Below are 27,554 nucleotides of genomic sequence, written 5' to 3'. Positions count from 1 at the left end.
GTGCAGTTCATTTAAAATCAAACTTAAAACGTGTCCTAGGCTGCAACAAAATAAATAGCTCTTGTATTAGTATGCCGTCTCAAAGCGAAACAGAGGTTTATTATTAGGAGAAATTCATCCTTAACCAACTGATGGTTTAACAGTCTTTTGTTGATTGAACAGTTAGAATAAACTAGGTCCCTAAGCAAAAGTTAATATTTATAGCTATTAAATTACTAGGAAGTTAGGTTTGATCTTCTGGTGATAGCTGGCTTGCAATAAAATGCAGTATAATGTTCACTGTCATTTCAGAAGACCAGGGAATTTTCTGTCAGACTGCTGTAAATAGAACTCTGGTGTATGTAGGGAGAGGGAGAGTCAGGTCTGCTCCCAAGTGACTGAGGGTTGAATTTGCAATGGTTACAATGCTCATCTGAAGGGTCACTATCCACTCTGCCACCTCATTCTTTAGCATGTGCAGATCCTAAGTTTAAAACAGCATACACAATTAGGATAATTCTATTAAATCTTAATACTTCCCTCCACTAATATTGAATAATGGCAGTTACGGATGTAACTGCCTAAAAAACAGGGACAGCAGAATCAAATAAAATTTTGAAGACATACTTAAAAAGGCAAAATAAAATTTTATTACAAAAGAGCACCCTGCACACTTGTTACATCATGCCAACATAGTCAGCAAATGCTTGAGAGGAGTCCCATGTGTCACTGACCACACTACATATGGCTCTGAGCTGCTGAAGAGCCTCTTGAGTCATTGCAGCATCTTGGTCCAGCCAATTTTGAGAGAGGCAAAGCTTGGTGAACTTGACCTGTTCTCTACGTGGGGCGATGTATCTCTCCAGCTTCTTGGCAAACTCCAGGAGCCCATCAGGTCTGATGCAGTTGGAGCTGTAGAAAAGAAGATGGGGCCATAGCTTTTTAGATTAAGCTCAGAGCACTTCTCACCTATTGTGGATCCTTAGAATGTGCTGAAGAGGTCCTCTCTAACCCTGGCCAACAGTAAGAAAGGCAACACAGTGAACTTAAGAATGAAAAGGCAAGTCAGATGTTGTACCTCCCTGCTGTAACCTCAATAGGGTTACCCTTAAAGTTCACAGAAAATGGGGGGGGGGGGGAGAGGAATAACACTGAGTGACTAACTTCCCTAAGAGATCTTAAACTGAGCTCTCCGGGGGAGGGTGGTATATAAGTTTAATAAATAATAAATAGTAATAATAATAATAAACTAACAAAACAAGTTTGAATATATAATGGATGGGAAGTCTCCTGAAATCAAGAAACCACCTTACCTGCATATTCCTGGCAGATTTTAATATTCTTGCAGCCTCTAGGAGAAATGCATGAAATATACTTCGGTCCCAAGGCTGCAGAATGTTCGCCTCAGTTTTGCCATAAAGGACACATAGGAAGGTGAGCTATATGGGGGAACCAAGCCTCCCTTGATACCAGAACATTTACAGTGAAGTTAACCCGTTCATGACTGTAAGCTGGCATATTCTTTCTTTGAGTAGATGAAGACTGGTTTGACAGTTGAAGAAACTACATGACTGAAAACAACTGATGCATAGAAAATTATACTCATTGCTGCATTGCTTACTTTATGAATAGAATAACATGGTTCTACAGCACAGGTATGTGACATTATGGCTATGAAGTTTCTTTAAAATTTTCCTACAAATCTGGAAAATAATTGCAGATTGTACAACTAGGTTTGAGAGAATACTGCTGCCAATACCAGTGCCACAAGCAGTGGCTCTTTGATTCTAGAAGCTGCTGAGTAGATTCAGATGACAAGTTATTACCAATTATGAATGTATTGCACATGGAAAATGTCTTGCTTACTGATCCTATCATAATTAGCTTGGATAAATGTTAAGATGTATTGAACGTATGGGAATGAATGACTGCCATTACCACTATATGAGCAACAAGGCTATCTGAAAGTGCAATCTAAACCCCTAAACCCACAACTATGCACTCTAAACCCACATATTTCAGTGAGTTTTGAATGAAGTAACTACCTGGAATTGTGCTGTGATTCTAGCTTACTGTTATATGTCATTAAAGTAATTAGCTTTTTAGAGCTACTTCAGCTATCACTTTCCAACTCACATCTTTATGATACAAGGAGGAAATGGAAAAAAGAACTTGTTAGGCTAAGAATACTGCCAACTCCATAACTGACAATTCCTAGGCCAGGGGTAGGGAACCTGCGGCTCTCCAGATGTTCAGGAACTACAATTCCCATCAGCCCCTACCAGCATGGCCAATTGGCCATGCTGACAGAGGCTGATGGGAATTGTAGTTCCTGAACATCTGGAGAGCCGCAGGTTCCCTACCCCTGGCCTAGGCAATTGGATACCTAATGCAACTAAGACAAGACATAAGCACCCCCTAGCAAAGTAATCTCTATTTTATCAAGGGCCTGAGAGAAAGTGTATGAAGCATTCTTTCCCCACCTTCCTTGGGGAAGGGATATCCAAGATAGAAAGGTCATAGCGCTTGAAAAAAACAAGCAAAAATTGAGCAGTTTTTACTATTTATCTTTTCAAATTTTAAACTGTAATTGTCAGAAAGGTAAATAAACATGTTAAATAAAATAACACACCTGACATCCAGATGACAAATGGAAGCAGATGAATCTTCTGAAAAAATATCAGCCAGTGCAGCCAGCCTGTGATTTCCTAACAATGGGAGAATTACAATTTAAGTGCAAACTAGGAATATTAGCAGGTTGGAGAAGAAAGTAATGACAGCAGAAATAAGTACTCCCAGGGCTGGCAAATTTGACAGAGATGACAAACTCAAAAAAGTAATGAGTTGCTATTTGAAATGTCTGGTAAGAATGTTTCCATTCTTTATAGATCTCGCTTCCGAATTCCACATTATGTATAGTCTAAAGGAACTAATAGCAGGCTTGCATAGCAAAGCAAGCTATTAGAAATTTAATGTAGGAAATTACTGAGTGGCTGAATCTCTGGAAAAGCAGGATTCCTGCGCCCTCTGCATTGGCCTGAATCTGTTCACTGGGGAAAAAAGATAGAATGTAGGAGTAAAGCCAGGAAGGTTGGCCTGCTGAAAACACAGACCTCAGCAAAAGCCTATTGATTCAAGAAGGAAAGCTCAAAGTAGCTCAGCTGAAAGTCATCATACATGTCACTTGGCTTGAAAAACAGAACACTGCAGTCAAAACATACCAGGAGTGCCAACATTTGTAACAGAATTTAAGACCCCTCCCCACTAACTGAGTAGAGAGAAAGTATTCAGGGACAGCTGTTGTATTTTGCCTTACATACCCAGTCTATTTCCTGGGAGCCTGAGGATCTTCAAAGATGAGTTCTTCTTCACAACATTTATTATTTCAGACAGAAATTCCATAGAACAGTTTTCAAACAGCCGACAGAAAGAAAAGGTGATTTCTGTTACAAGGAAAAGACTCTCAAATTAATAAATGATACTTTTCTATGTTCTGCCATACTAATTAGTTTCACTGAAAACTCCAAAGAATAAGAACCCTTTTCTGCCCCATTAAAAGCTGTGTACTGTTTTTCCATACTTCTCATGCATGGAGCGGCTTTCCATTCACCTTCCACTAAATCTCATCTTCTCTGACTCATCAAGAAGAGCCACAGTGTAAGAGGACAGACAAGAGCTGGGTGTGAATCAGTCATACCTTGAAGGATAGGGTCCTGCAGTAGGAGGAGGACATCTTTTGAGTGGTGAGAAAGATTAATGTCATGAAATCTCAGTCTCTTCAGGACTGGGCTATATTCTGCAAGACAAGCAAGATTTTACAGAAAAAGCTTGGGAGTTTTCTCCCATTGTGCAAATATACTACTATCTGTGTAGATCCACACAGTAAATAATTCTGTGTGGCCATTTGGATGGGTCTGAAGATGCTAGCACCTCCCGCAACAACATCTACCCACGTTGCTGATAAGCACAGACAGGCAAACCTTCCACAATACCTTTCAGTGCATGAAGGAGAAGCTCAACCTCTTGGGGACAAGATATTGTAGCGCTGTCTAGAGAGAGACTCTGGAGAGATCTTGAAGCTTTCAGTACAGGTATCAAGAGGCTTGTTGGAAGAGGCTCCCTGGGAAATCTTATCTCAAGATGTTCCAGATGGCTCTCTGGTTGACAGTTACCAAAGAAAAAAGCAGAATTTATTGAATTCATAAGCTGGCTTTAATATGGACAATGGAAAGGCAGTGTATAAATACTTCTAATAAATAAATATATTTATTTTCACATACCTTCCTTCATTCAGTCCACAGAAGCTGCAATGGCCTCATATTCATTTCCAAGTATAACTAATTTTGCTATTTATACACTGCCTTTCCATTTTCCATATTAAAAGGCACCTTATAGAATTCAATACAATCCACCAATAACCAACAATAATACCCAATGTAATCCAATACAGAATGTTATTTAAAAATATCAAAATCACAAAAATTAACTTAAAAAACCTTAGCTGCTACTTGCTAAGATAGCAATTGTTTGATCTAAATGTTAAAGGCTGTCCAAAATAAAACTTCTTCACCTTATGATAGGAGGACACCAAGGAAGACTCTAGGTGCCACCACCAAGAAAGCTCTCTTGAGTACCAACCAAATGAACTGGTGAGATGGAGAGATAATCCACCCCAGATTATCTTAATAAATGGGCAGATTTATATGGGAGTAGGTGGTCCTTCAGGAAACCTGCTCTAATGCTGTGAATATAGCAAGCTATAAAAAAAGAAAGACTAGTAGTAGGACTCAAAAAAGTCATACCAGAGCCTGTGGCAGTGAACAAGCCCTATAAAAGCAAGGAGTTTCAAGCCACGTAGCAAGCTATTACTAGAAAGATTATCTGGACTTTTCTACATCAAAAAGATTAAACACAACCAATTATAATGCAAGGCCTAACATCCTAGAGGTCGATTTCTAATATAACCTCCTGTAACTTTGTTCCAAAGATGACCAGTAGCATGAGCAATATTTGAAGGCACTCAGAGGCCATTAAAACTATGAAATAATCACAAGATCAAATGAAAGCATATGAACAAGTTTCCAAATGAAAAAAGGAACATGTCCACATCACTGACACCTGGACATTCCCTTCCATATTCAAAGGAAAAAAACCTACACAATACAATGTTAAGTTCAAAATGTGTTATGATATACCTGGAATTTCATCTTCTAAAGATGATGAGCCTGGGTTCTCTTCTGGCCTGCTGCAATCCACCAGAGTTTTGAGATCAAAACTGACCAAAAGCACCTGAAGCAATGGAACGGCACTCAAAATAGAGCAAACAAGATTCATGCAGGGCACATGGGAGAGCATGTCACTGATGTGCACCACACGGAGATGATAGTCACTCTGGCGAGAAAGAGCCCGGAGCCCAGAAAGGATGCTGAAGATATTGGGACCTAATTCTGGAATAACATTTTAAAGAAGTAAACTTGGAAAGTACAAACACAGTAAATTATTTGCTTATAACTTCAATGATCATATATGATTTTAGGATTGCATTTGGAAGTATGGATTCAATAAGGTTTCCCATGATTTATTTTAGAAGGTGTAAATGTCTGCTGCCTCTCCAAGAAAAATTTCTATTCCAAATAGGGTGCTTGCAATTTTTTTTTACAAACAATCTTGTTTACAAGCACCCTATTTGGGATATACTGTATATACTCGTGTATAAGTCGACCCGCATATAAGTCAAGGCACCTAATTTTACCACAAAAAACTGGGAAAACTTATTGACTCGCGTATAAGTCAAGGGTGGGAAATGCAGCAGCTACTGGTAAATTTCAAAAATAAAAATAGATACCAATATAATTACATTAATTGAGGCATCAGTAGGTTAAATGTTTTTGAATATTTATTCCAAAGAAAAACGGTAAACTAGCTCTGTAAGTGGAAAAGGGAGTAAACAAAAACAATATGGTCTCAACAATAACTTTAAAAGTACAAAAACCTTAGCTCAACCAGCAACCAAGCTAAAACACAAGAGTTAAAATCCTTCAAAACTGGATTTTTGGTCAGGGGAGGAATGTTTACGTTAGCAGTACCAACATTTCAGAGTATCTTTAGGAGACCATCCTGATGATACCACCCAGGTTTGGTGAAGTTTGGTTCAGGAGGTCCAAAGTTATGGACCCTCAAAATGTAGCCCCATCTACTATTAGCTCCCATTGGAAACAATGGGGAATGGGGCACCCCCTTTGGGGGTCCATAACTTTGGACCCCTTGAACCAAACTTTATCAAACTTGGGTAGTATCATCAGGAGTGTCACCTGATGATATTCTGAAATTTTGGTGCCACTAGCCTAAAAACTGCACCCCCTGGCGGCCGACAAAGTAAAAACCCTAAAATATTTTTTAAAATACAGCTGACTCGCGTATAAGTCGAGGGGGGCTTTTTCAGCACAAAAAAATGTGCTGAAAAACTCAACTTATACATGAGTATATACAGTACATTTTGTCTATCTAAAGCTCAGATGCCAGCTAATGCTTTTAAAACTTCCTTTAGAGTAAAACAAACTGCGATCAAGCCTGATATGAAATGTGTGGTTTATTACTCACCATTCAAAGACAGAACAAGCTTTTCTAAAGACACCCAAGAGCTGAGCAGATTTCCCAGCATCTGGCACGTATTCTGGTTTAGACGAATGGAAACAATTTCCAGAGTGGACACGCTTCGGAAATGGCTTGGTGCTTTCATGGAAGTGGTCCCAACAGGTCTATCTGTGTATACCAAATCAGTAGTGCTGGCTTCTGTGGGGCAAGAAGAATAGTTAACAAAAGTCCTTCCCTCCTTCAAGTTTGTTCTTTTGCTGAGCAATGTTTTCTCCTCTTCTTCCCTTGAAACAGAAAAAACAAAGTCATAAAGATCTTCCGAGTCTCTTGTGCCTTTGCTGGTCTTCTGAAGGCAGCTGAACTTCCGTTTTATTGCACCCTTTCCCCTCTTTTGATGTTCATCTAAAAGAGAGCCATCTTCAGATAGTTTTGCTGGAGGAAGTCTAACAGATTCTTTTCCAGCATAACTCTCTGAACTTGTTCTGTGCTGCATCTTGCTTCGTGAAGGATTGCTACTCAAGTGATAGTCCACTAAGACATTCAGAGTTTCACTACCGGCTCTGGCCAGCTCCACAGCATTTTCAAAGCCTGGTGGCATGCTGGGTGACAGTTTCTCATTTCTCAGATCTTTGTCACTATGTTGGCCAGCTGTTAATCTCTGCAATAGTTGGTTTGAGCCCAAATGAGGTTCATGCTCTTGGTCTAACTTTTGGCTCTGATCAACAGGTGTCTCCCTGCACAGATGGCAAAGGCCTGCTTGGTTTACAAGTGCTTTTCCTGGGTGCCAAATCCCAGCACTCATTTTCAGAATAAGAACTAAAAGTGAGGAGTCAGGATTAGGCCAAGAGTTCATTGATATGTGGCTCACAGCCCCATGATGAATTAGGTAATGAAGAAGCAAACTCAGCTGTTGTCTAGTAGACTGACTGGAAGAGAGCAAGTGACAGAATGTCAGGGACCTGAGTGAGACAACCAAGTTTTCTAGAACCCCCTGGTTTTCTTTGGCCATCAGCTTTGCTACTCCTTCAAGCATGTTGTAGATAGTAAGTTGGGTAACATGCTGTGAAGTATACAGCAAAGGCGAAAAGCAAGGATCTTTCAGGCGCTGGTCTGAAGATACATCCAAGGTCCCACGCAGCACATTTGAGAAGAAACATTCAAGGAACTTCTTCCTCCAGCACTTGATGCTCTGCAGAGAAATAAAACATAAACAGTTTCAGTGCCCTGGTGCCCAGGTATTATTTATCTTCATAAGTAAGTTTCTCTTAGTCCAATGGAACATTCTCCCAAGCATGTGCGCATACAACTAAATAAAAAAGGTATTCAAGGATGGGCTACAGGCGTTCACTGAATTCCTTGACTGGGGACACTCAGTACAACGAAAAATAATGAGCAATGTTGCTCTTGATCGGGAGGGACAATTTTTTTTAACTGCCCGTCAGAATAACAGTTTTCGCACTTAGAATGGAAAGAAAGTGCACATAATTCAGTACCATCTCTCTATCCAGGACAGCAATTACCAGTGAAAATGGTACAAAAAATTACCACAACTGGGAGAGATCAAAAATTAAATCAGCCACAAAGATAGGAAATCTAGCTTCTTCATGTAATTTACCTCAAACCTGGATGGTCTTGTTTTCATGATGTCGCACCAGAGCTTGCACCATATAGGTTGAGTTGACAATCCTGAGGGAATGAGCAAAATATTTAAAGCAACAGGCACCCATTTTAAAAGGAATAAAAATTATATTCTCACTCTGAAAGTTCTTCAAATTTAAATTGAACAGTGAAGTTGAAAAATATTGGCTTATCTTTTTAACTATGGAATGGTGTGACCCTCCTCTTGTCTAAGGAGGTCATGTCAATGGCATAGCCTTTGAACTAAGTTGACCATCTAAATCCAGTGCACAAAAAGGAATTTCAGTCTGTGTTTCCAAACATTCTATGAACTGCTCCAGTGGCTCTTCAGATATACCTTGCTGTTTTGTGCTTAATCATTCTGGCGTATGAGATGCAGCAATTTAACAACAATTACGTTGCTAACTCCTGCCATCTGAGACACAACTGAATGCAGTTAAGGGTATTTTAAAAATATGCCCGCACACAAACAGTTTTGATCCTTAGCCACAATGAAAAACCCTGTAATCCAGTGCATCAAATCTTTTACCCCATAAACATAGTCAGCCTAGTAAATATTGCTATATGACATCACCCCAAGGGTCAATAATAACTCCATGCTTGCACAGAGGATTACTTTTTTAAAAAAATTGTCTTTTGACAAAACCAAAAATTTTTGATGGCAAATTAAGTTTTATATTAGATCACAAAAGGAATGATCTGTATTATGCAGAACAGTGAAGAAACAAAGTTTTTAAAATGTATGACTAGTTTCCTAGAATAGCAGAAAACACAAATATTTTGGTATCCCTGGCCCTTACTTGTAAGGAAACTAACCTTTTTGCACAGCAGTCTCCTCAATTCGCTCCAGGTAGTAGACGTTAAGCATAGGCAAGATGCCCTGGAGTATAGGACCCGGAAGTGCTTATGTGGAGAGAAATGAATGCAAACTTTTTCAGTTAGAGAGAGGTCAGTTTTAGATAAATAGGTAACATGTGGCATGTTTAAACAATGCTTCACACACAGGTTAAAAAATTGTTCTATCAAATTATGCAAGAGAATTAATTATATCACCTCCATCCTGAAATCAGATTTGAAGCCCAATTTCAAATATATTTTTCTCAGAAAGAAGTCCCACAGATATAACAGATCTCACTCACTTCAAAGTGAGTTCAGGATTGTTCTCCAATGTGACATGTATATTGGGACAAAGAAGAGGAAGCCAGGAGCTGTGAACTTGTATGTGATGTGTACACAAGTGAACCAGTTGATGCTAGTGTTATCTTGGGAACATGTCTTTCATGATCTGTTAACCCACTACATTGTTTCTAGATGCTGGGGACCTGCAACAAGATAAGGGGAGCCATTTAGTCCTTTCTCTGCCGCACCTCCAAACCACTTGTAGTCCCACTGGGGAAAGCTTATGGTTACTTGTAATTTTCAAACACCAACACTAAAAGTTGTTGGAAGACTCAGATAATTGTGAATATCACAGTCCCAGCAGTTCTGATTCTTCAAAATTATGAAAAGAATGACAGCAATGTCCTGTAGGCAAAGAATCACCCAAACATGCCCTGTTGTGGTTGGTTATATGATAATTCCTTAGAAACCTCCCTCTAACACTATGAAAAATCAGCATTTACAGTAGGGATTTGTAGGCTTACTCCTTCCAAAAAAACCTCAATACATTTGAATAACATGAAAGCTCCTGTTATGGGAGAAAGCATGTTTCCTGTCCTCAATTCCCATCTCCCCATTGCTAGTCCAACACCCAAATAATAAACCTACATTTAACCATGAAGTAGCTAGCAATTATTCTTGAATCATGTAAGGATGTGTCACTGGTAACCAAGGAAACAGTTCTTTGTATTCTGAAGATCAGCTGTAATTCCCAGAGATCTCCACCCCATGTGGTGGTTGGTAGCCCAATGACACTGGGAGGCAATGGTGCTCTTTACTGTCATGGTGATTGTAGGAAGCTCTAACACCAATCTCTGATTCCTAACAGTCACTTCAGAATATGCAGAATAAGTGCCTGTTGGACCCCAGTGCAAAGAAAAATCAGGGTTCCCTCCCAGTATGATACTGTGGTGCCCAATATTTCTTCACCAAATATCAAGCCAACAGAAGAGGGTTTTAAGTAGCTTTATTTGCAAAAAAAGGGAAGCCATCCCCACATGGGCAGCCTCAGCCGAAACAGTATATCTTCTTCTTTCCAGACTGGTTTCCTGCACGTGCAGGGTCAGTTTTGTAACTGTCTCTTCCAAAGGTGTCGTCTGGGGTAAGATCTTAATTGTGTCCATCCATCGTTTTTTGGGTCTGCCACGTGGGTGGCATCCACCAGGTTCAAGGTACAGGACTGTCTTTGCTATGGATGTTTCCTCATGGCGCATACCACCTTAGCAGTGCCTGTCTCATGTACTGGTTAATTGTACAGTATAGTATATCTATAGGACGTTTATTCCCTCCTTCCCAATTCACCACACCCTCTCTGTTCCCCCACTGACTAAGGGTACTTACAGTCACAACTTTCTGGTCCACCTATTTACATGTGAATCCTTGATATGTTGCCCCTCCCAGATTCTTCCTGGATGTTCATTATAATACAGTTTGTCATGAAGAAGTTAATATGTATTAGGCTATTAAGCATACTCAATACATACAATCTGATCCAAGTCTTGCCCTTCAGTCTAGTCATCCTGCAGTCTCATCTTGTCCTGCCACAAGCATCCTCCCTTATGACTCATCTCATTCCTAGTAAAAATACACATTTCTCGTTTATCACACGATCGTCCACTCCTTACCCCACACTTCCCTCTCCACGAGCCCCATGATAGAGGTGACCACCGCTGCACTTAGGTCAAACAGGCTGGGAGGATTCCGGTCAGTAACGTTCTCGCCATCCTTAGTTTCCATACCAATAAGGTGATAAATCTATTTACGCAGAGCAGCAAACGCCACTTGGGGACCGCTATGCGGATGTTTGTTGCAGTCCCACTGAGCACCAGCAATTATTCTGATCGGACGCCCTTTGGTTGGGACGGGCAGCCATACTGGTAGGGTCGTAATATGTCGAATACCCTTCAAGCGCAGAATGACGTCTTCCGCGTACAAACGGCACAGTGGCCATCTTGGGAAGGTCAATCGGAACGTCATGCTATTTCAGAAGGGCTACAGAGAAGGGGCGGGATTTCCGGTGACCCTCGCGCGTCCTTCTGGTGCTGCTGAGCCGGGGTTGAGGAAGGCGCTTCGAGATGGGGTTGAATGATGAGAAGGCGCTGGAGGGCCTGAGTGGGGATCCTGAGGTGCGCCGATGTAGCAGACGGAGCAGGATCTGTACCATTATCCTGGGCGATGTTTTTGTGCTTCAGACTCAGTCTCCCCTCCCATCACCCCCTGTAGGCCAGTCAGGTTTCCCACCTTTTTGTTGGGTTTCTCTCTTGTCTTGTCCCCCCTGTTTTTAGCGTCTGTCAGTAGCCACGCACGCCTGAGAAATGGAGTCTTCTTCCACAACGATCAGCCAAGGGATGTGGCCATAGCTGCCTCTAGCCCAGTCGGGATACTAAGCATTGTCTCAAGCAGAGAAAGGGCAGCCTTAAATCCGGCAGTTTGAGGCTTCTTTTAAGGATTGAGTTTAGGAAAGCCTTCTGCATGGAAAGGATGTGCGCTTGCCTTAAGTAATGGCCGATTTCCATTTTCTTTTTGTTTTCCTTATGTCAATTCAATTCTGATTGACGACTTGGTAAGTCTGAGCAAAGGACAGAAACGGAAGAAGTGGGGGTGGGACAGAGAGAAAGAGAAAAAGCAAGTAGGACAGAGAGTGGAAAGGAGATCTCTCCCAAGTCCTCATGGGGCACAGATAGTCCTAATTCTCTTGCTAGAAATCCTGAGCATGGGTAGTGGATGCTCATTGTCCTTTCTCCCATTCCTTTTTATTTTCCATCTTTGCAATTATCAAGTGTCCCTAGCTGCATGCTTGCTAAATCTGGTTATCCGATCCCATGTTAAGTTGGTTTTCACATACTTTCCATTTAATGCTTTCCGTTGGTTTATCCATATTTCGTTATGCTAGTTGTATGCTCTCAAATTAAGATCTGTGTTGTCTGTTTCTCCATTTTTCCAGAGTCTCTATCGCAGTCTTATTCTTTCATGGCTCTTTTTCACTCATCCTGTTCTTAAAACTATTGCAAGATTCAAGTGAGATAGTTTTGGGGTACTGGTATTAAGAAGATGACATACCATCAACAGTCAATAATTTATAGTGCAATCCTAAACACAGTTACCCCAGTTTGATCCCATTGATTTCAGAGGGCTTAGACTGGAATAAGTGTTTAGGATTGCCCTGTTAATGGCCTGATGGACCACTTATCACCTTCATCACCCAACGTACTATTTATCAATTTGAAAGTCACTTTAGATTATTATTATTATTATTAATCATAAACAATAATTTAGGAATAAATCATAAACTATCTTACTAATACAAAACTACATGTTGGGGAATAGTTATCTACTATGTTGTTGGAAAAATAAAATAACAAATTGTGGTTAATTTTGCTATAACCTAATGTACCCACTTTATGCATATGTCTGAGAATTTTTGAGTTCATATTGATCTCTGTGTCTCTTTGTCTAGGAGGAGGAGGAGGAGGAGGAAGAAGAGCTTGTGGTATGTGGCTTTTAATTAAAATAATGTTGGACAAATAGTTCTTAGGTTTACAACTGGCATCTTTAAAATCCTGTTGTTCCATACAATGTCTCATTTGGATTTTGAAAACCCACAAGAATGTGGGTATGTATTGGAGGGGGGGAGTGATTAGGATAAACTGGGATCAATTTTGATCAACTGTGCCCTAAAATACCAAGGAGTCATGAGGGCTGTACTGTTGTAGCTTTATACACTTTTTTTTGGTTAATGCATTTTAGAAATACATCCAGAACACCACAGCTTGGTTCTGTGGGCAACTTTATTCATTTGCAAAATATTATTTTAACGGCTTAGACAGAGGTGGATCATGCTTGACTTGCAAGTAACATGTAAACAGTGGTGCGATTCAGCAGGTTCGCACCACTTCGGCAGAACCAGTTGTTAAAATGGTGCTTGTAAACAATTAGTTGTTAAATTATTTGAATTCCCATCACCGGAACCAGTTGTTAAATTATTTGAATCCTACCACTGCATGTAAGTGCCGCATCCCAAGAAAGATCTTAATGATTCACAGGGTTATTTTCAAATCTAAGGTCTCTTCATTTTTGTTCTGAGAAAATACTCTTAAGCTATCCTGCTTGTGGTAATAACCTCAAAATGTGATAATGGATAACTTTGGAACAACGGGAAAGATTTTAATGACTATCTAGAGTCCATTAATTTTAATCATGTTGGGATATATTTGAATCTGCAGTAAGAAGCAACCCACTTCCATTAACTGTTTTTCCTATTATACATTTGTTTTTCTTACAGGACCCATTAACTACAATCAGGGAGCAATGTGAGCAAATAGAAAAATGTGTGAAGTTTCGGGAAATTCTAGATCAGTGTGATGCTCGAGTGTCATCAAGATCTCATACAGAAGAGCAGTGTACAGAGGAGCTCTTTGACTTCCTGCACGCTAGAGACCACTGTGTAAGATTGCTGGAACAGTGACTAGTAATAGTTGTGATTAATCTGAGGCTTCTTTGTGGTTCAAGTGGAACTCTATTTTTCATTGTTAAGACACAACTTATAAATAGCAGTTATAGATTCTGGATACTCATGTTTTCATGAAGAATATAATGTTGATATGCTGTGAGTTAGGAAGAATTATTGAGTATGTAAGATTAATTCTGTATTTGTCAAACTCACCAGCCGTAGTTTTTCTAAACACCGTTTTTCTAAACAAATAGTATAAAGCCAATCGATAGTTCAGCACTACGTGAATGACCCTTGTGCTTCCACATTGCCTTTTCATTTCTTTTGGAATTTATTAGTGACTTCCAATATAGTAATTTTGCTGTTACACCTGAAATGGCCAGCAATGGTTTGCATTATCTGTTTCAACCAGGATTGCAAATTAGCTTCAAATCTGGTTTGCTATACTAGCTTTGAGGGTGAGTGTAGAAGTGCAATTAGCTTCAAATGTTCAGGGGAAGGGGGAGACTTTCAAGCACTGGACTTGTTCAGAAACTGGTTTTGCCATTGCATCTTATATCCTGCCTTTCTTCTTGGCTCAAGGTGGATTACAAAATAGTTAAATCATCCCCAGTCAAAACCAAAGATGAAATAACAAGTCCCAAATCCTTTAAAAAATGCCTGCTATTCAAATCCCCTCAATAGCTCTGGCAAACAAGCAGATCTTGAAGTGCCTCCTGAAGATCTCCAAGGAGTAAGACCCTCTCACATTATCAACTTAACATACAAATGTGTGTAACAGTATTTCTAAAGTATAAGTGGGTTAGAGTGTGGTTGCAAGAATGCCATTGGACCCCAAAGATAGCAGATAGTTTCTAATGGGTAGCTACATTAGTCTGTAGCTACCGGTATATTAGTCTGTTGTAAAAAAAAAAAGTCCATTAGCACCTTTGGAACCAATGAATTTTTTCACAGTACAAGTTTTTCTGGGTTAAAGCTCACTTTGTTATTCATTAAAACTTGTATCCTGGAAAATGTTGTTGGTCCCTAAGATGATTCCGTAAAAATAGAAGAGAGATACATTTGCTAAACAAACTGCTGAATACAATTTTATTTAATGTTTTCTTCATCTTGTTTTCCAGGTGGCTCACAAACTCTTCAGCAAGTTGAAATAAATGTTCCTATGAGCTGAACTGCTCCCCTCCTGCATTCCTGATGAAATCCTGAGCATTTCTGAATAAACATGCTACTTTACATCTGTGGCTTGAAACTTGACAGTTGTGACTAACACATCCATCAGCTGTAACTAACTATTCAGCAGTTGCAACCTGGATTTTGCTATATTCTGTGGAAGATGCAAGGCTAGCAGTATTTCTGTGGCTTTACATGTTAAACATATTTCATGTAAAATGTTTGAATTATTACACCATGTTCTACTATTAAACATATACAAAACTACTGCAACTAGTGCCCAATGTTCTTTGCATTCTAATCAATTTTATCACATACAAGTTTTAACTTCCTGTCTTGAAAGTAATATGTTCACAATGTGATACGGTCTCTGTCCTTGTTGGTACATCTCAAGAAACATATCCTGTGAAGGTGGGGGGAAGAAGACACGTTTCTCCACCTTCTGAAGCAGACATGCCTGTCTTTCGGCTCCTTTATAATGAACTTTCTAGGCGTATTCCTTCAGCTTGAGCTACAGGAGTTTTGGAATAGCCATCCATTGTTGCCTTCCTGCTTCTCTCCTGGCAAGTGTTCATATAGTATTCTTTTAATTAAGTGTTTGGCAGTTACCATGTACATGAATCAGTTTTCCCTAGAGCGTTTCTTTGGTGTAGACATTTTGTTGATTCTCTGTCCTGGATTTTAGTGATCTGTACTTAACTATTAAAATTATAATTGTGTGATACTCTGAAATGTGCTGAAAAGGAGGATGTACATTTTATAAATAAATGAGCATTCTTTGTTTTCAATGATTCACCATTTGGAGAAAAACCCAGGTGCACCTCCCTAAATCTTTTAAAGATCTTTAGGATCAACCAACAAGCCCTTCCTTTGTATTCCATCTTTTAAGTAGAAGCAATATTGGCTGCTATGAGAAAGAAGGGCCTTTTCTGTTACAGCTCCAATATTGTGGGAATATCTCTGGAGACTTTTAATTTTTTTTAATCAGTGAAAAAATATTTTGCCTGATTCGTTGTTGCTGGTGTTTTAAAGCGGTACTGAGACTTTAATTTTTTTATGTGGGTCGTTTAATGGTACTGAAATTCTATTGAGAACACTTGTAAGTGTAGCAGAGCTGTGAACTTCGGAGGCAGTTCGAGCAATCACAGCCGGAGGCGCTGAACTGCTTCCATTTCGCTCCCCCGTGGGGTCTGCGTTACTCTCAGAGTAGAACCGGTGGTAACAGCCCAGTTTTGCCTGGCGTGACTTCTTCTAACGGCTCCTTTAACACAAATGTGGGGGAGGGGGAATCGACTCGATAGAAACTTCCTGCCAACGAAATTTCCGGACTGTTGCCTGTGAACGATTCCCAGGCATCTCGGGGCGGGACTTTTGCCGGCGTTGGCCATGGCGGCTGCCTCTGTTGCTGCACACGTTGGGGGGAAAAGGTGGCCGTTCTTAGGGCTCATGTGGACCAGAGCCTTTTCCGTCTCCTGTACTCACCGGCACAAGAAGAAATGGGTGAGCGGGAGGGAAGGTCGGATGACTCTGGAACAGCTACTGGCAAAAATGAATCGCGCCCTCCCGCCCCTCGGGGTGCTTCCTAGTCCCTTCCACCGCCACACCCAGATTTATCCTCAGTCCTAGTCACAAGTTACAGTGAATGCACGTACAGTCTGTGTACAGCATACACTTGATTTTTCTTGCTATGCGCATTGACCAATTTTCGTGTTACCACACACGAAAGTGGGATTTAAGCACATTTATTTGTAAAGTGCGCATGTGTTGGCTCTTCATTTTATCTGCTAAGTGTCTTAAATGTCTTCTGACCTTTGGCTGGACAACCAAGAACACTTCCTCTGGACAAAATGGCTGTTTTGGAGGGTGTACTCAACAGTGTTATACCTGGCTACGGTCCCTGCCCTCTGGAGACTCCCCACCCCCCCTCCAGGCTCCGTCCTGAAATCTCCAGGTAGTTTCCAACCTAGAGCTGGCAGCCCTACCTACAGTGACCAAATAAATTAATGATCTCCAAAACATCCTAGTAGTATCTTTGCACAGGTGTGACAAACTGTGGGCCCTGGCTTCCTTTATAGTGTCAGTCCATCTCACATTGAATCTTCCTCTTTTCGTGCTGCTTTCAACTTTTCCAGTGACTTTGTCTTCTCATATTTTGACCACAGTAGGATAGCCTTGATCTATTGACAAAGGCTTTTTTTGACCAGAATCAGCTGACTGTTGTGGGTTTTCCAAGCTGTGTGGTTGTGGTATGGTACTTTTGGCTCCTGATGTTTAGTCTGCATTTGTGGCTGGTATCTTTAGAGTCACGTCATGGTGAGATGTGTTTCTCTCCGTGGCACAGTATGATTGCCTCAGTTTAATCATTTGAGCTTCTAGGGATCTTTCTTACTAAGGGCATTCAGTGAAATGTGAAAGGGCTGTCACAATTCCAGTATGCAAATTGATTGCCATAGAAAATTCTGAGCTATTTTTTGTTTGCTTTGTTCCCACTGAGGGCTGTGATAGACAACAGGAACTTCTAAGTACCATCTGAAAAGGTTATTAAGTTTTGTAGGAATATTTGCAGCCATATCTTGTTTTTTGTCATGGGATTCTTTGCAATAAATCCCCTTGGTTTGTATTTATTTAAATATTGTATCCCCTTCCTCTCTGATTCTTGCTCTCCTAACTTTGTTTTCATAACAATTTGGTGAGATAAATAAAGTTACGTGTCATTAACTAAAGTCACTTATTGAACATGACCAAAAAGAGATTTGGACCCAGATTAAAGTCCACAAACCTATCCTCAGTGGCGCTTGTTTGTATTTCTTGTTGGAAGCTATGGTAGGCAACATTTGAGCCAAAGAGAAATATAAAGAATTAGGAATTCTTTAGGAATATGTGTAGCTAGAGAAATATGATGGGAAAGGAATATGGTTTAAATAGAGAATGTAACTTCTGATCAATTGAAGTTTTGCAGTAATAATAATAATAATAATTCATTTATATGCCACCTTTCCCCTGCCAAAGCAGGATTTCAGGCAGTTTATAACAAGATAAAAACTTCATCAGTACAATAATAATAATATAGAACACACAACTTAAGAAATTAATACATTAGACTAGAGAATTTAATACAGTTAAAAAATGGTGCTCTCTAATCAGTCAACCCTCTCAGCTGTTAAGACATTAAAGTGCAGCAGTGTGGGGGAATTGTCAAGAGTCCAGACTAGGCAAACAGATAAAAAGGGAGACTAGGGAGAGAGAGCTGGAAGAATGAGGTGAGTCAGAGGGAAACACAAAAGTCCAGGCTGCTAAATAGGTGTAAGCTGCTGCTGCCCTTAGCCATAGGCCTGGTGGAACATCCCTGTCTTACAGGCCCTCCATAACTGGGGATCCATCAGGGCCTGGGTCTCCTTAGACAGAAAGTTCCAGAAGAAAACCTCACAGATGAACTTATTTCCAAGTAATTGTACACAATATTTCTGGCTTAATTTTATTGGCTTTTTTTGCTGAATTATTAGAATAATAAAAATGTTTATGTGGAAATACTCCCTTCCACCACCCCCCTGCTGTAATCTTAAATATCCAGAGAGCATGCTTTGGAAATGCAGGTGTGTTGATTGAGTGTTTTACTTCATTTGATTGCAAATGTTATCTGGGTCTAGGTTTCTCGATACAGCTACTTTGTCATTAGTAATATAAGGTAGTAATAGTAAAATAATTAGTAATATAAGTAATATAAGGTACTGCATTTCAGGTTGTGTTTTCTGACTTAACATACAGTGTGCAGTTCATTCAGTTGAAAGGGCAGATTTCTTCAAGGTACGGAATCAGTTGGCGGACTTAATAATATCAGACAGGTTGGCTATGGCAATCCTGCAGGCATTGGCCTCTCAGAGTCTCATCTGGAACCTAAAACTGACCTGGAACTGTTGTTTCTTTATCACCATTGGGAAACCTGTTTTTTTTTTAAAAAAATCTGTTGTTCTTAATCCTTTTAAAGGCAGCCACCCGTCCTAAGCTCTCTGCTATCAGACTGGCTCTGCAGAATTTCGACATAAACTACAGTGTGCAGTTTGACAGCCTCTGGCCTTCGATACGTATCAGTCTTCTCTCAGAGCAGAAATACGGAGCTCTTTTCAACAATTTCTCCAATATACAGCAAGTCACCCAGGAACTGGAGCATCTGAATGCTGTGGATTTTATTTGGGAATCTCAGAAAGTGGTGCAAGATCTGGCTTCTACAGCAGCACAACAGGCTAGTGAACCAGCCATGTTAACAGGAACTCTGGCTGTATCTGCTGAGCCTCAACTACAGCCACTTCCTTGTCTTTCTACACTAATTAGTCCCAACATCAAATGTTACACGTTCCCCAAAGGAGACCTCAGCCTCTTTCCTCCTGCCAGGTGCATAGAAGACAATTTTTTTTGGTATACTCTTAAACATTTGTCAAATTGAAAAGATTTGTTCTAATCTTTTAAAATGTCTGTCGGCTGTCAGTGGCAACAAATCCCTTTTCTGATGCTGATTGTTTAATTTACTTAGTTTTTTCTTTAGAATCTTTTTCATTTAATATCATGAAGTATGGACCTCTCTCCTTGGATAAGTTAAGTAGATGGGGAAAAAGCAGATTGGGGTCACAGTCCCTATCAGGATCTTGTACTCTCTCAGTGTACTTGAAGGCACTCTTGCAAATGGATGCTGAAGCATGAATGAAGTCAGAAATGTTATCAATAGCAGCTGTTATACTGTTAGTATCTCTTGTGCAGATTGTTGATTTAGTGTCCTACTTTTCCTTCTTTTGAAGACCAGACACACTTGGAATCCTGGGCTACTACCTCTTGGATGCTGCATCAGTCCTGCCTGTATTGGCTCTCAATGTGCAGCCTGGTGATTTAGTCCTTGACCTTTGTGCAGCACCAGGTGGAAAGACACTAGCACTTCTACAGACTGGATGTTGTCGTAAGTAAAATTCTTCTCAACTTTGCTCTTCTATAGATTTCTGGTATAAGAGGACTACACTGTTTTCCAGTGAAAGATCTAAATGCAAATGTTCCGCAAGGGTCCTAGTGTCTGCCTTGTTCTGTTTTTCCTCTCCCTCCCCCTTGAAAGAAAAAAAAATTGTCCTTACCACTTTGTAGGAGATTGAGGATTAGGCCAGGGAGAGGTACACAAAGTTACATTTCATTTTCCCCGCTTCCTTCTTGTTTAGAGATCGTACTCTCCTTTTTGTTGCGCCTGCCATTTTGTGTGAGCTTCAGGAGCCTTCCTGCTGCTGCTGCCGTCATTTTTTAAGTAGTAGCGGTAGTAGTTTATTGTGAGCTATAAACCATCACAGTTATAAAGACAGCATAAATCGTATGCTAAGATAAGATTTGTAACAACATAGAAGTGCAAAACAATAAAATTCAAACATCACAGTTTAGCTTAAAATTTTTAATCTACAACTAATTTCCTTCTTAAAATAGTTGCTAGAAAAGTAAAATAGCTTCCTTAACCATGACCTTAGGGAAAACATCAGTCAAAATAAAACACGATCTGTCATCATCAGAGCCATTAATTTCAGATAGAATTTGGTTGAGGTATTTACCTCAGACGTTGTCATAGAGGGGGCAACGTAAGATATAATTCTGTCCAATGGGCTGATCTATTCTCAACTGACAGTAATGGGTAGAATTACTTGTTAATGGGAAGTAGACGTGCCTTCCAGATGGCTGCAATTCTCATATGGTGTCAGAGAAGCTACAAAGATTTGTCATTTAAAACAACAAAAAAAAGATGAAAACGACACGTGCACAGGATGGCCAGAAAAAACAAACTTTATTCATCTGCTTTTTTCATTGAAATGGCTTTTGGATGAACTGCAAGTAAAGGAAACCCCTGGGAACATTCTGCAAATGGCACAAGATTTGAAATGTCCACTCCTGCTCTGTCAGCCATTTTTTCAACAGAAAGGAATGTCTTTGAAAAAGACCAGTTTCGCCAATGGTTGTTCTAGGCAATATAAATGCTCTTTTATTAACCTATTATGTTTAATAGTGTGCAGAATGATGGTTTTGACGAAGGCTGCTTTTAAAAACGATTCTTGGATACTTATAGACATTCGGGACTGTTTTCACCTGTGGAAACTTACTTCTTTGACTTCTGCCGAACTACAACTGACCACACTTAGCTCTTTCGGTGGAAAAGGGTATTGTTAAACTGTTTACCTACTTTTAGCTAGATTAGGTTGCCAAAGCCACCTTCAGTGGAGAGGCTGAACTGGATGATTCCAGCTCCATTATCAGAGTCTTCTGCAGAGTGTTTTCCTTTCCTTAAACATTATGGAAGCTGTGGATTCAAACATTATGGAAGCTATGGATATTTCTAAACATGTTCAGAAGCAAGATTCACTGAGTTGACTGGAGACTTGCCCCTCAACAAACGGGCTTGGGACTAGGGCCATATCATTCATGATTGCAGCCTGTCTTTTCACTTCAGGACACTTGATGTAAAGGTGTGCGTGTGTGTGTATGTTTAATGTTAATGTTGTTATACACTGCTTTAAACATTGATCAATTCGCTTACAAAATTAATGTCCTTAGTATTACAGATTGTTTTCCCCTACTTTTCTTCTGCAAGGCTAATGTGTGGCTTGTAAACTGCATGAAAAGATTGTTCTGCTTATTAGTGTGTCCTCCTTTCTCTCAGCAGCTACTTATTCTTATCTCACAAAAGAATGGTTGTGAATGAACTACATGTTCAGCAGAATAAGGTGACAGAGTGTTGAGGAGGGTGAATAGAATGTGGCAGGTAGATGATTACCTTTTGGAATGCTGCTTATATAAACAACTTCTTGCAAATGGAAAACCAGCATAGAGAACCTCTGTGAAAACGTCTTGCCTTTCTACTTGATGGGCTTGTTTATTTTTTATTTCCAAGGATTCAGTATATGGGATCCCCCTTCCCTCCAAGCAACAGAATGTGGCCTTCACCATTCTGTCTCCTCGTTCTCCTGCATGTGCAGATCAAGTCTCAGCTGCACTCTGTTCTGTAGTATTTTCTTCCAGTTAAGTATGTGTAGGAACGCAACCTTACAGATGCCATAGCATGAAACTTGGCCTCACTTATTTGAATTTTCTGGATCCATTTGCTTGTCAGGTGTTCTGGTGTGATGCATCTTGCTTCTCTCTGCTTACATCATACAATGTTTTGGATTATGTAGAAGCTTCAGGGGGCTGCCTTGAGACTGGAAGTTTAATAATCTCTCCCAAGCCTTTGCAGTTCCATGTTAAGAACATTATCTTTTCCCTCTGCGGGGAATCTACAGAGATGACAAGCTGAACATAACTTGGTGGTTTGATTGTCCATGAGAGAGAGCAAATGACATGCATCAGTTCCAGTGGCATGTAGGAATGTGTCCATTGGTTCTCTGTTGTGCACAGATTTGGAACAGTTTCCAGAATTTTGCTACATTTGGTTTATGCTGATGTCCTTCTTGCAACAGGAGAACTAGCAGCCAACGATATCTCTGCTTCTCGCACTGGCCGGTTGAATAGAGTTCTCCGTAGCTACGTTCCCCAAAACATCTGTGATATACTTCGGATTACATCATGGGATGGAAGGAAGTGGAGAGATTTAGAGGCAAACACTTATGATAGGGTAAGAAATATCCTAGCCAGCATTCTTGGGAATGGAGCCACTGCCTTGCCATTATCATTTGATATCTGCTGCTGAACATACAAACAGATTTTCTTTTAGATTTTTTTTTCTCTGTATGACAAGACAAAACATTGTGCTTCATGTTTCAGTTTTCTTTTAGTGATATCACTGATAATTACTAAGATAAGACCTGCACTTTTTCTTTTTGGAATGAAGACACTAGTGTTCTAATAATTAAGTAATGAGAGAATGCTTCTTGTATAGCCTCAGAAAGGAAAACATAGGTCTTGAACATAATGTAGAAGAATCTATTTCTGTTGTTGAATTCTAAATATTTCCTGTTTAACTTCTAAGTGTAATCCTCTGTCATATTGATAGTAACATTTCTAGTTATCCAAATGTATGGTTAGCAGAGAATTTAATTTTCTTTGACTTGGCTTGTATGAACATTATTTTTACATGCAAGGGGTTTATGAATAGTTGGTAATGTGACATGAATTTCATGATCTGCAAGCTAACACAAACTGGAGTCCTAAGAACGCTTTCCTGGGAGCAAACACAGTTGTTTAAATGGGACTTTCTTCTGAGTAGATCTGCTTAGAATTGTTTTTATAGTCCACTAATATTTTACAAAGGAACCTGAGAATTTTTCTTTTAGTTTTCTAAATAAACCTCACAGCTACAGAAAAATAGTCCTACCAGTGAAATGGATTAAAAGAAACTTGCCTATACATGTGTGACTGGGAGGAAATAAACAAGGGGTTGGGTGTGGGGAGAAGAGGAGGAAAGCTTGTCATTTTTGTTGAAGGAATTTTTTTTCTGTGCAGGTGCTTGTGGACGTGCCATGCACAAATGACCGGCATTCAGTCCTGGAAGAGGACAATAACATGTTCAAAAACATGAGAAAAGGGGAGCGTCAGATGTTGCCAATGCTGCAGCTGGAGTTGCTTGTGTGAGTGAGCCGGACCATATGCAATAGCTGCTGAACTATGCTAATCTGTTTATACAGTGAACTGCATTAAACTGTGTAGAATAGGACTCATGTTCCTTACAAAGACGTCCATTACAAAGATGTTCCTTACAAAGTCACTAGCCTCCAAAACTGCTTGTCTGTAAGAGGAGCACATGATGATGCTTTATCAAAATGATGGTCCAAGTACTAGATTAATGGGACACGGGAAGAATCTGATTCTGTGAATTTAAATGGTTTGTTTTGTGATCGGAGGAACACTTGACAGTGGGATTTAGATTAGAGGGAAAGGGACACAGCTCCTGTGTGCTCTTTGAATTGCTACATGATACATGGATGAGCATGTGACTCACCTCAGCTTTAGGTCATTCCCCTTTAACATACTTTTCTAATTTTCCTTCTCCAGTTCTGCAATCCTTTCTGCCAAGCCAGGAGGAGAGGTGGTGTACTCAACATGTTCCTTGTCCCAGCTTCAGAATGAGTATGTGGTTGAGAGAGCAGTGGAGTTACTAAAAATCCAATACAACATTGAAGTCCATGTTGAGGATCTAAGTATTTTCCGGAGACTTTTCCAGGGCACATTTTCTTTCTTTCCTAACTGCCGACTTGGGGAGCTTGTTCTTCCCCACCTCACAGCCAACTTTGGACCCATGTACTTTTGCAAATTGCGCAGATTGGAATAGAATAGACAGAGTAGTCTATGGAAGGAGCTTTGCTTCTGACGTTTGTCATTTGATTATTGAATTTCCAAAACGGCACAACCATCTTTCTTGAAGTGACTGCGCCTTCAGCTTTGCATGTTTCTCATGACCTGTGATTGGTTGCCAAAAACATCTGTGCATCGACAGTCCGTGCCTTGGGAAACAACATTTTTGTGCCACTGCCTGGAAGATCCATCTAAGTCACATGCCTATGAATGCTGCCCTACACCCATTAGAGGTATTTATACATTACTTCTGTCATGTGGATTACCTGCATAGGCAAAGTTCTGGGAAGTTGCTCCTCATATTTCCCAGAAACCACTGAATAAAAAATGTTAACAGAAATATTAACTTTTTGTGCTTTTCTTCATATTTTTCCATGGATTGAGCTGTCCTTTAGACCAGATATTAAGTCAAAGGGTGGGGAAGGGGCTGGGGAAGAAAAACATATGCCTTGGCATGCTGTAAAATCAGCCGATTTCTGACAATGTTGAGTTGAAGCAGAGACGGTGTGATACATGCATTTGCCACATGCCTGTCAGCTACTTCTCAAGCTGAACCTGGCAGACTACATGCTCTGTGGAGTCTTCTATCCTCAAACCAACATAACAAGACCATTATTGTTATCTTTTAAATGCCAGTTTAGGGGGGGAAAGTTTTTATTGTCTGCATGAGATCTGCAGGGTCAGATATCAGAGGGTAACTAGTTCTTTAGGTTCACATCTCAAAAGGACCTGATCAAATCAAGGTCATTCGTTGAGTAGAAAAGACTACATCAGATGCAGCAGGAAGTGTCCTTATTTGTTCACAAGTTCTAGATATAATGTAACTGAATAGAGTTGGGAAAGAGCATGGGACAACGTTCAGAGATGGTGATAGAAATAAACCAGCATTGCACATAATCTGAAATTCCAGGGTTCAGTTGTGTAGCAGAAATTATTATGTTACTGCATTTGGACTATAGCTCCTTAGATCCATCCTACCAATTAGAGTTTTTAAATCACCCTTACAACTAACGTGGATATAAAATCCTGGTTAGGATTGGATTGGCCTAGAAGAAGAAGAGTTGGCTTTTATACCCCTTTTTCTCTAGCGTAAGGAGTCTCAAAGCGACTTACAATTACCTTCCCTTCTTATCCCCACAACAGATACCTTGTAAGGTAGTAAGGTAGGTGGGACTGAGAGAGTTCTGAGAGAGCTGTGAATAGCCCAAGTCACCCAGAAGTCTTCATGTGTAGGAGTAGGGAACCAAACCTGGTTCTGTCATGACATGTACTATCAACAGTAGATCATCTCCTAGGCAGCAGAAGTAAGAGTCAGAAAAAGGAGTCAAATGACAGCTAGACTGGATCAAACCAGTTCCAGATGGCCTTTAATGTGATTAGTTCATCAATGTATAAAAGTATTTGCACTGTACAGTGTATCTGTTCTTTTGGGAAACTTGTTTGGCGAAGCACTTTGTTTGACTTCCATATCTGTGTATGTAGCTCTGTACATATTACAACTATATGATAAAAGCCTTCCTTGTGGAAAGACATCTTGTGTGGAGTTTTTCTTCTTCCTGAAAGGAGAGAGAGGCTGCAGTGTGTGCAGGTGGACTACAAGCTCAGCTTGTCTACTCTGGGTAACTGCTTTATATCTGCGGACAGGTTCTCCATACTAGAGTCCTCTACACATGCAGAGAAGTGGTAAAGCAAACTCAGTTCTCAAGAAAGATTAGAGTTCACTGCTGTTAACCACCACCATGCTGGTTTAAATATCAAATCCTACAACGCTAGGAATTCACATAAGCCCCTTGATATCAAATTGTGTATGTAGGAAAATTATTGTTATTTCGTTGGATCTATATGCCACCCTTCCCTTTATGGACTCCAGGTGGCATCCAACCAAGATACAACCATAAAGAATAAAACCATAAATATACAACCAATTAAATCCCCAGATGATGAATAAAATCAATTTACATTAAAATAATACATTGAATAACCTTGACAATATGAACAGCAGAGGGGAGGGGAAGAGGAAGGCCATTTGGATGGTACAACTGTAGCAGGCTGGTGAAACAGCTGTCTTGCAGGCCCTGTAGAATTTCATCAGGTTCCACAAGACCCAGGTCTTGCTCGACAAAGTGTTCCCTCAGGTAGTGGTCAGGGCCAAAAATGCCCTTGCCAAGGCTAACTGAACATATTTCAGGCCAGAGATCACCAGTAAATTGTTACTCACTGATCGCAGTGTCTGTCAGGGAACATACCTATGTCAAGTTGTTCATATAAGAATCCTTATCCGCGTAACAATCCAGAAATAATGACATGCCAGTGGATTTTCGCACTCTGTTTTATTTGATTTTTATCCAGCCTTTGGGGAAAACGGTGTATATGATTCTCTTCCATCTGTTTTGTCTTCACCAGGACCTTGTGAGATAGGTTAGCATGCAAGCGATGGTCCTAAGGTCAACCAGTGAACTCAGTAGTAGGATAGTGACAGTATATCCACTCTGTTCCAAAAGAGTTAATTGTTAAACTTATTTATGACCCAGGTGTCTGCCAGCTGAGGTGTAAACATGCTCCAAAGGTTGAAAAAAAAAGTTATGAGTCAAGGATCCTAAATGTTAACATGTTTGTAAGGACTCTGAAAAAAAGTATAACTTAAATTGTTCCATCTCATGGGATACTGTATTTTAAGGTGCCAGGTTTTTATTGTTTAATTGTTCTGTTTTGTAAGGTGATCTATATATTTTATTGACATACATAATAGTGATGTTAAGTGCTCTGAGCCTGTCATAATGGGAGAGTGGTCTAAAAGCCCAATAAATTAATTTAATTATTAATTTAATTATTAATTTATACGTTGCTCTCTCCTGATAAGGGTAATTTTATATTAATTATCAGTGCTGTCATGCCATATTTATGCTTATGTCTTATTTTCCAAAACAGGTCCTATGTTAAAAAAAATGATACTCAACCCCATTATATTAAGTACTTTCCCTAAAACACATCTGGCCTTTGTCATCTGGGTTTCTTCTCCACTCCCCAAAATTTGTAAATTTTGGATCTCTTTCCCATCATGCACACTGTCATATACACTTTGTTGTGTTTCAATCTCTAGCTAGTAATAACAGCAAAAAGCAGGATGTACTAAAAGGAATGACAGGATTGCCCTTGAGAAACAATGGGGGAGGCTGGAAGGCCCATTTGAAATAATGGGGATCATTCCGTTGTGGGACTTGTCATTCCAGTACCAGAGTGCACGTTCTGTTCCCAGGAGCTACCA

General features: G+C 40.0%; 3 protein-coding genes across 6 annotated transcripts; 2 read left to right on the top strand and 1 right to left on the bottom strand.

The window, feature by feature from the left end:
- Positions 1–606: 606 nt before the first annotated feature.
- On the bottom strand, positions 607–11,305 carry LRRC41 (leucine rich repeat containing 41). Of its 2 annotated transcripts, XM_048496191.1 has the most exons (10): positions 10,995–11,305; positions 9,028–9,114; positions 8,189–8,259; positions 6,580–7,762; positions 5,175–5,426; positions 3,972–4,136; positions 3,677–3,775; positions 3,300–3,422; positions 2,612–2,687; positions 607–891 (listed from the first exon to the last, which is right to left on the bottom strand). In XM_048496191.1, the coding sequence occupies exons 1-10, from the start codon at positions 11,104–11,106 to the stop codon at positions 657–659; spliced, it is 2,403 nt and encodes an 800-aa protein (XP_048352148.1). In that variant the 5' UTR covers positions 11,107–11,305; the 3' UTR covers positions 607–656. The 2 variants fall into 2 exon arrangements, with proteins under 2 accessions (XP_048352148.1, XP_048352149.1); XM_048496192.1 differs by lacking the exon at positions 5,175–5,426.
- Positions 11,306–11,360: 55 nt separating this feature from the next.
- Positions 11,361–15,256, top strand: LOC125432551 (cytochrome b-c1 complex subunit 6, mitochondrial). 3 transcript variants are annotated; one of them, XM_048496196.1, is made up of 4 exons: positions 11,361–11,495; positions 12,833–12,859; positions 13,652–13,813; positions 14,941–15,256. In XM_048496196.1, the coding sequence occupies exons 1-4, from the start codon at positions 11,445–11,447 to the stop codon at positions 14,971–14,973; spliced, it is 273 nt and encodes a 90-aa protein (XP_048352153.1). In that variant the 5' UTR covers positions 11,361–11,444; the 3' UTR covers positions 14,974–15,256. The 3 variants fall into 3 exon arrangements, with proteins under 3 accessions (XP_048352153.1, XP_048352152.1, XP_048352154.1); XM_048496195.1 differs by having other exon boundaries at positions 11,363–11,495; positions 12,827–12,859; XM_048496197.1 differs by having other exon boundaries at positions 11,366–11,495; positions 12,836–12,859.
- Positions 15,257–16,331: 1,075 nt separating this feature from the next.
- On the top strand, positions 16,332–25,816 carry NSUN4 (NOP2/Sun RNA methyltransferase 4). The gene is made up of 6 exons (XM_048498560.1): positions 16,332–16,489; positions 18,975–19,378; positions 19,780–19,934; positions 22,459–22,613; positions 23,441–23,565; positions 23,990–25,816. The coding sequence occupies exons 1-6, from the start codon at positions 16,376–16,378 to the stop codon at positions 24,264–24,266; spliced, it is 1,230 nt and encodes a 409-aa protein (XP_048354517.1). The 5' UTR covers positions 16,332–16,375; the 3' UTR covers positions 24,267–25,816.
- The last annotated feature ends 1,738 nt before the right edge of the window (positions 25,817–27,554 follow it).

Source organism: Sphaerodactylus townsendi, linkage group LG05 (genome assembly GCF_021028975.2).
Source record: "Sphaerodactylus townsendi isolate TG3544 linkage group LG05, MPM_Stown_v2.3, whole genome shotgun sequence".
NCBI lineage: Eukaryota > Metazoa > Chordata > Lepidosauria > Squamata > Sphaerodactylidae > Sphaerodactylus > Sphaerodactylus townsendi.
The sequence above is the reverse complement of the archived record's forward strand: the minus strand, read 5'-3'. Positions and strand labels throughout refer to the sequence as shown.

Bases quoted from the DNA above. Each gene is read 5' to 3' on its own strand.
- NSUN4 (XM_048498560.1), top strand. From the start codon at position 16,376: ATGGCGGCTGCCTCTGTTGCTGCACACGTTGGGGGGAAAAGGTGGCCG. The intron at 19,379-19,779 runs GTGCATAGAAGA...CTTCTTTTGAAG, and splicing joins AGCCTCTTTCCTCCTGCCAG to ACCAGACACACTTGGAATCC. The intron at 19,935-22,458 runs GTAAGTAAAATT...TTCTTGCAACAG, and splicing joins TCTACAGACTGGATGTTGTC to GAGAACTAGCAGCCAACGAT.
- LRRC41 (XM_048496191.1), bottom strand. From the start codon at position 11,106: ATGGAAACTAAGGATGGCGAGAACGTTACTGACCGGAATCCTCCCAGC. The intron at 9,115-10,994 runs GTAAGGAGTGGA...TCTCCACATAAG, and splicing joins CGTGGAGAGGGAAGTGTGGG to CACTTCCGGGTCCTATACTC. The intron at 892-2,611 runs GTGTGTTATTTT...TCTTTTCTACAG, and splicing joins ATTTGTCATCTGGATGTCAG to CTCCAACTGCATCAGACCTG.
- LOC125432551 (XM_048496195.1), top strand. From the start codon at position 11,445: ATGGGGTTGAATGATGAGAAGGCGCTGGAGGGCCTGAGTGGGGATCCT. The intron at 12,860-13,651 runs GTATGTGGCTTT...TTTTTCTTACAG, and splicing joins AGGAGGAAGAAGAGCTTGTG to GACCCATTAACTACAATCAG. The intron at 13,814-14,940 runs GTAAGATTGCTG...CTTGTTTTCCAG, and splicing joins TGCACGCTAGAGACCACTGT to GTGGCTCACAAACTCTTCAG.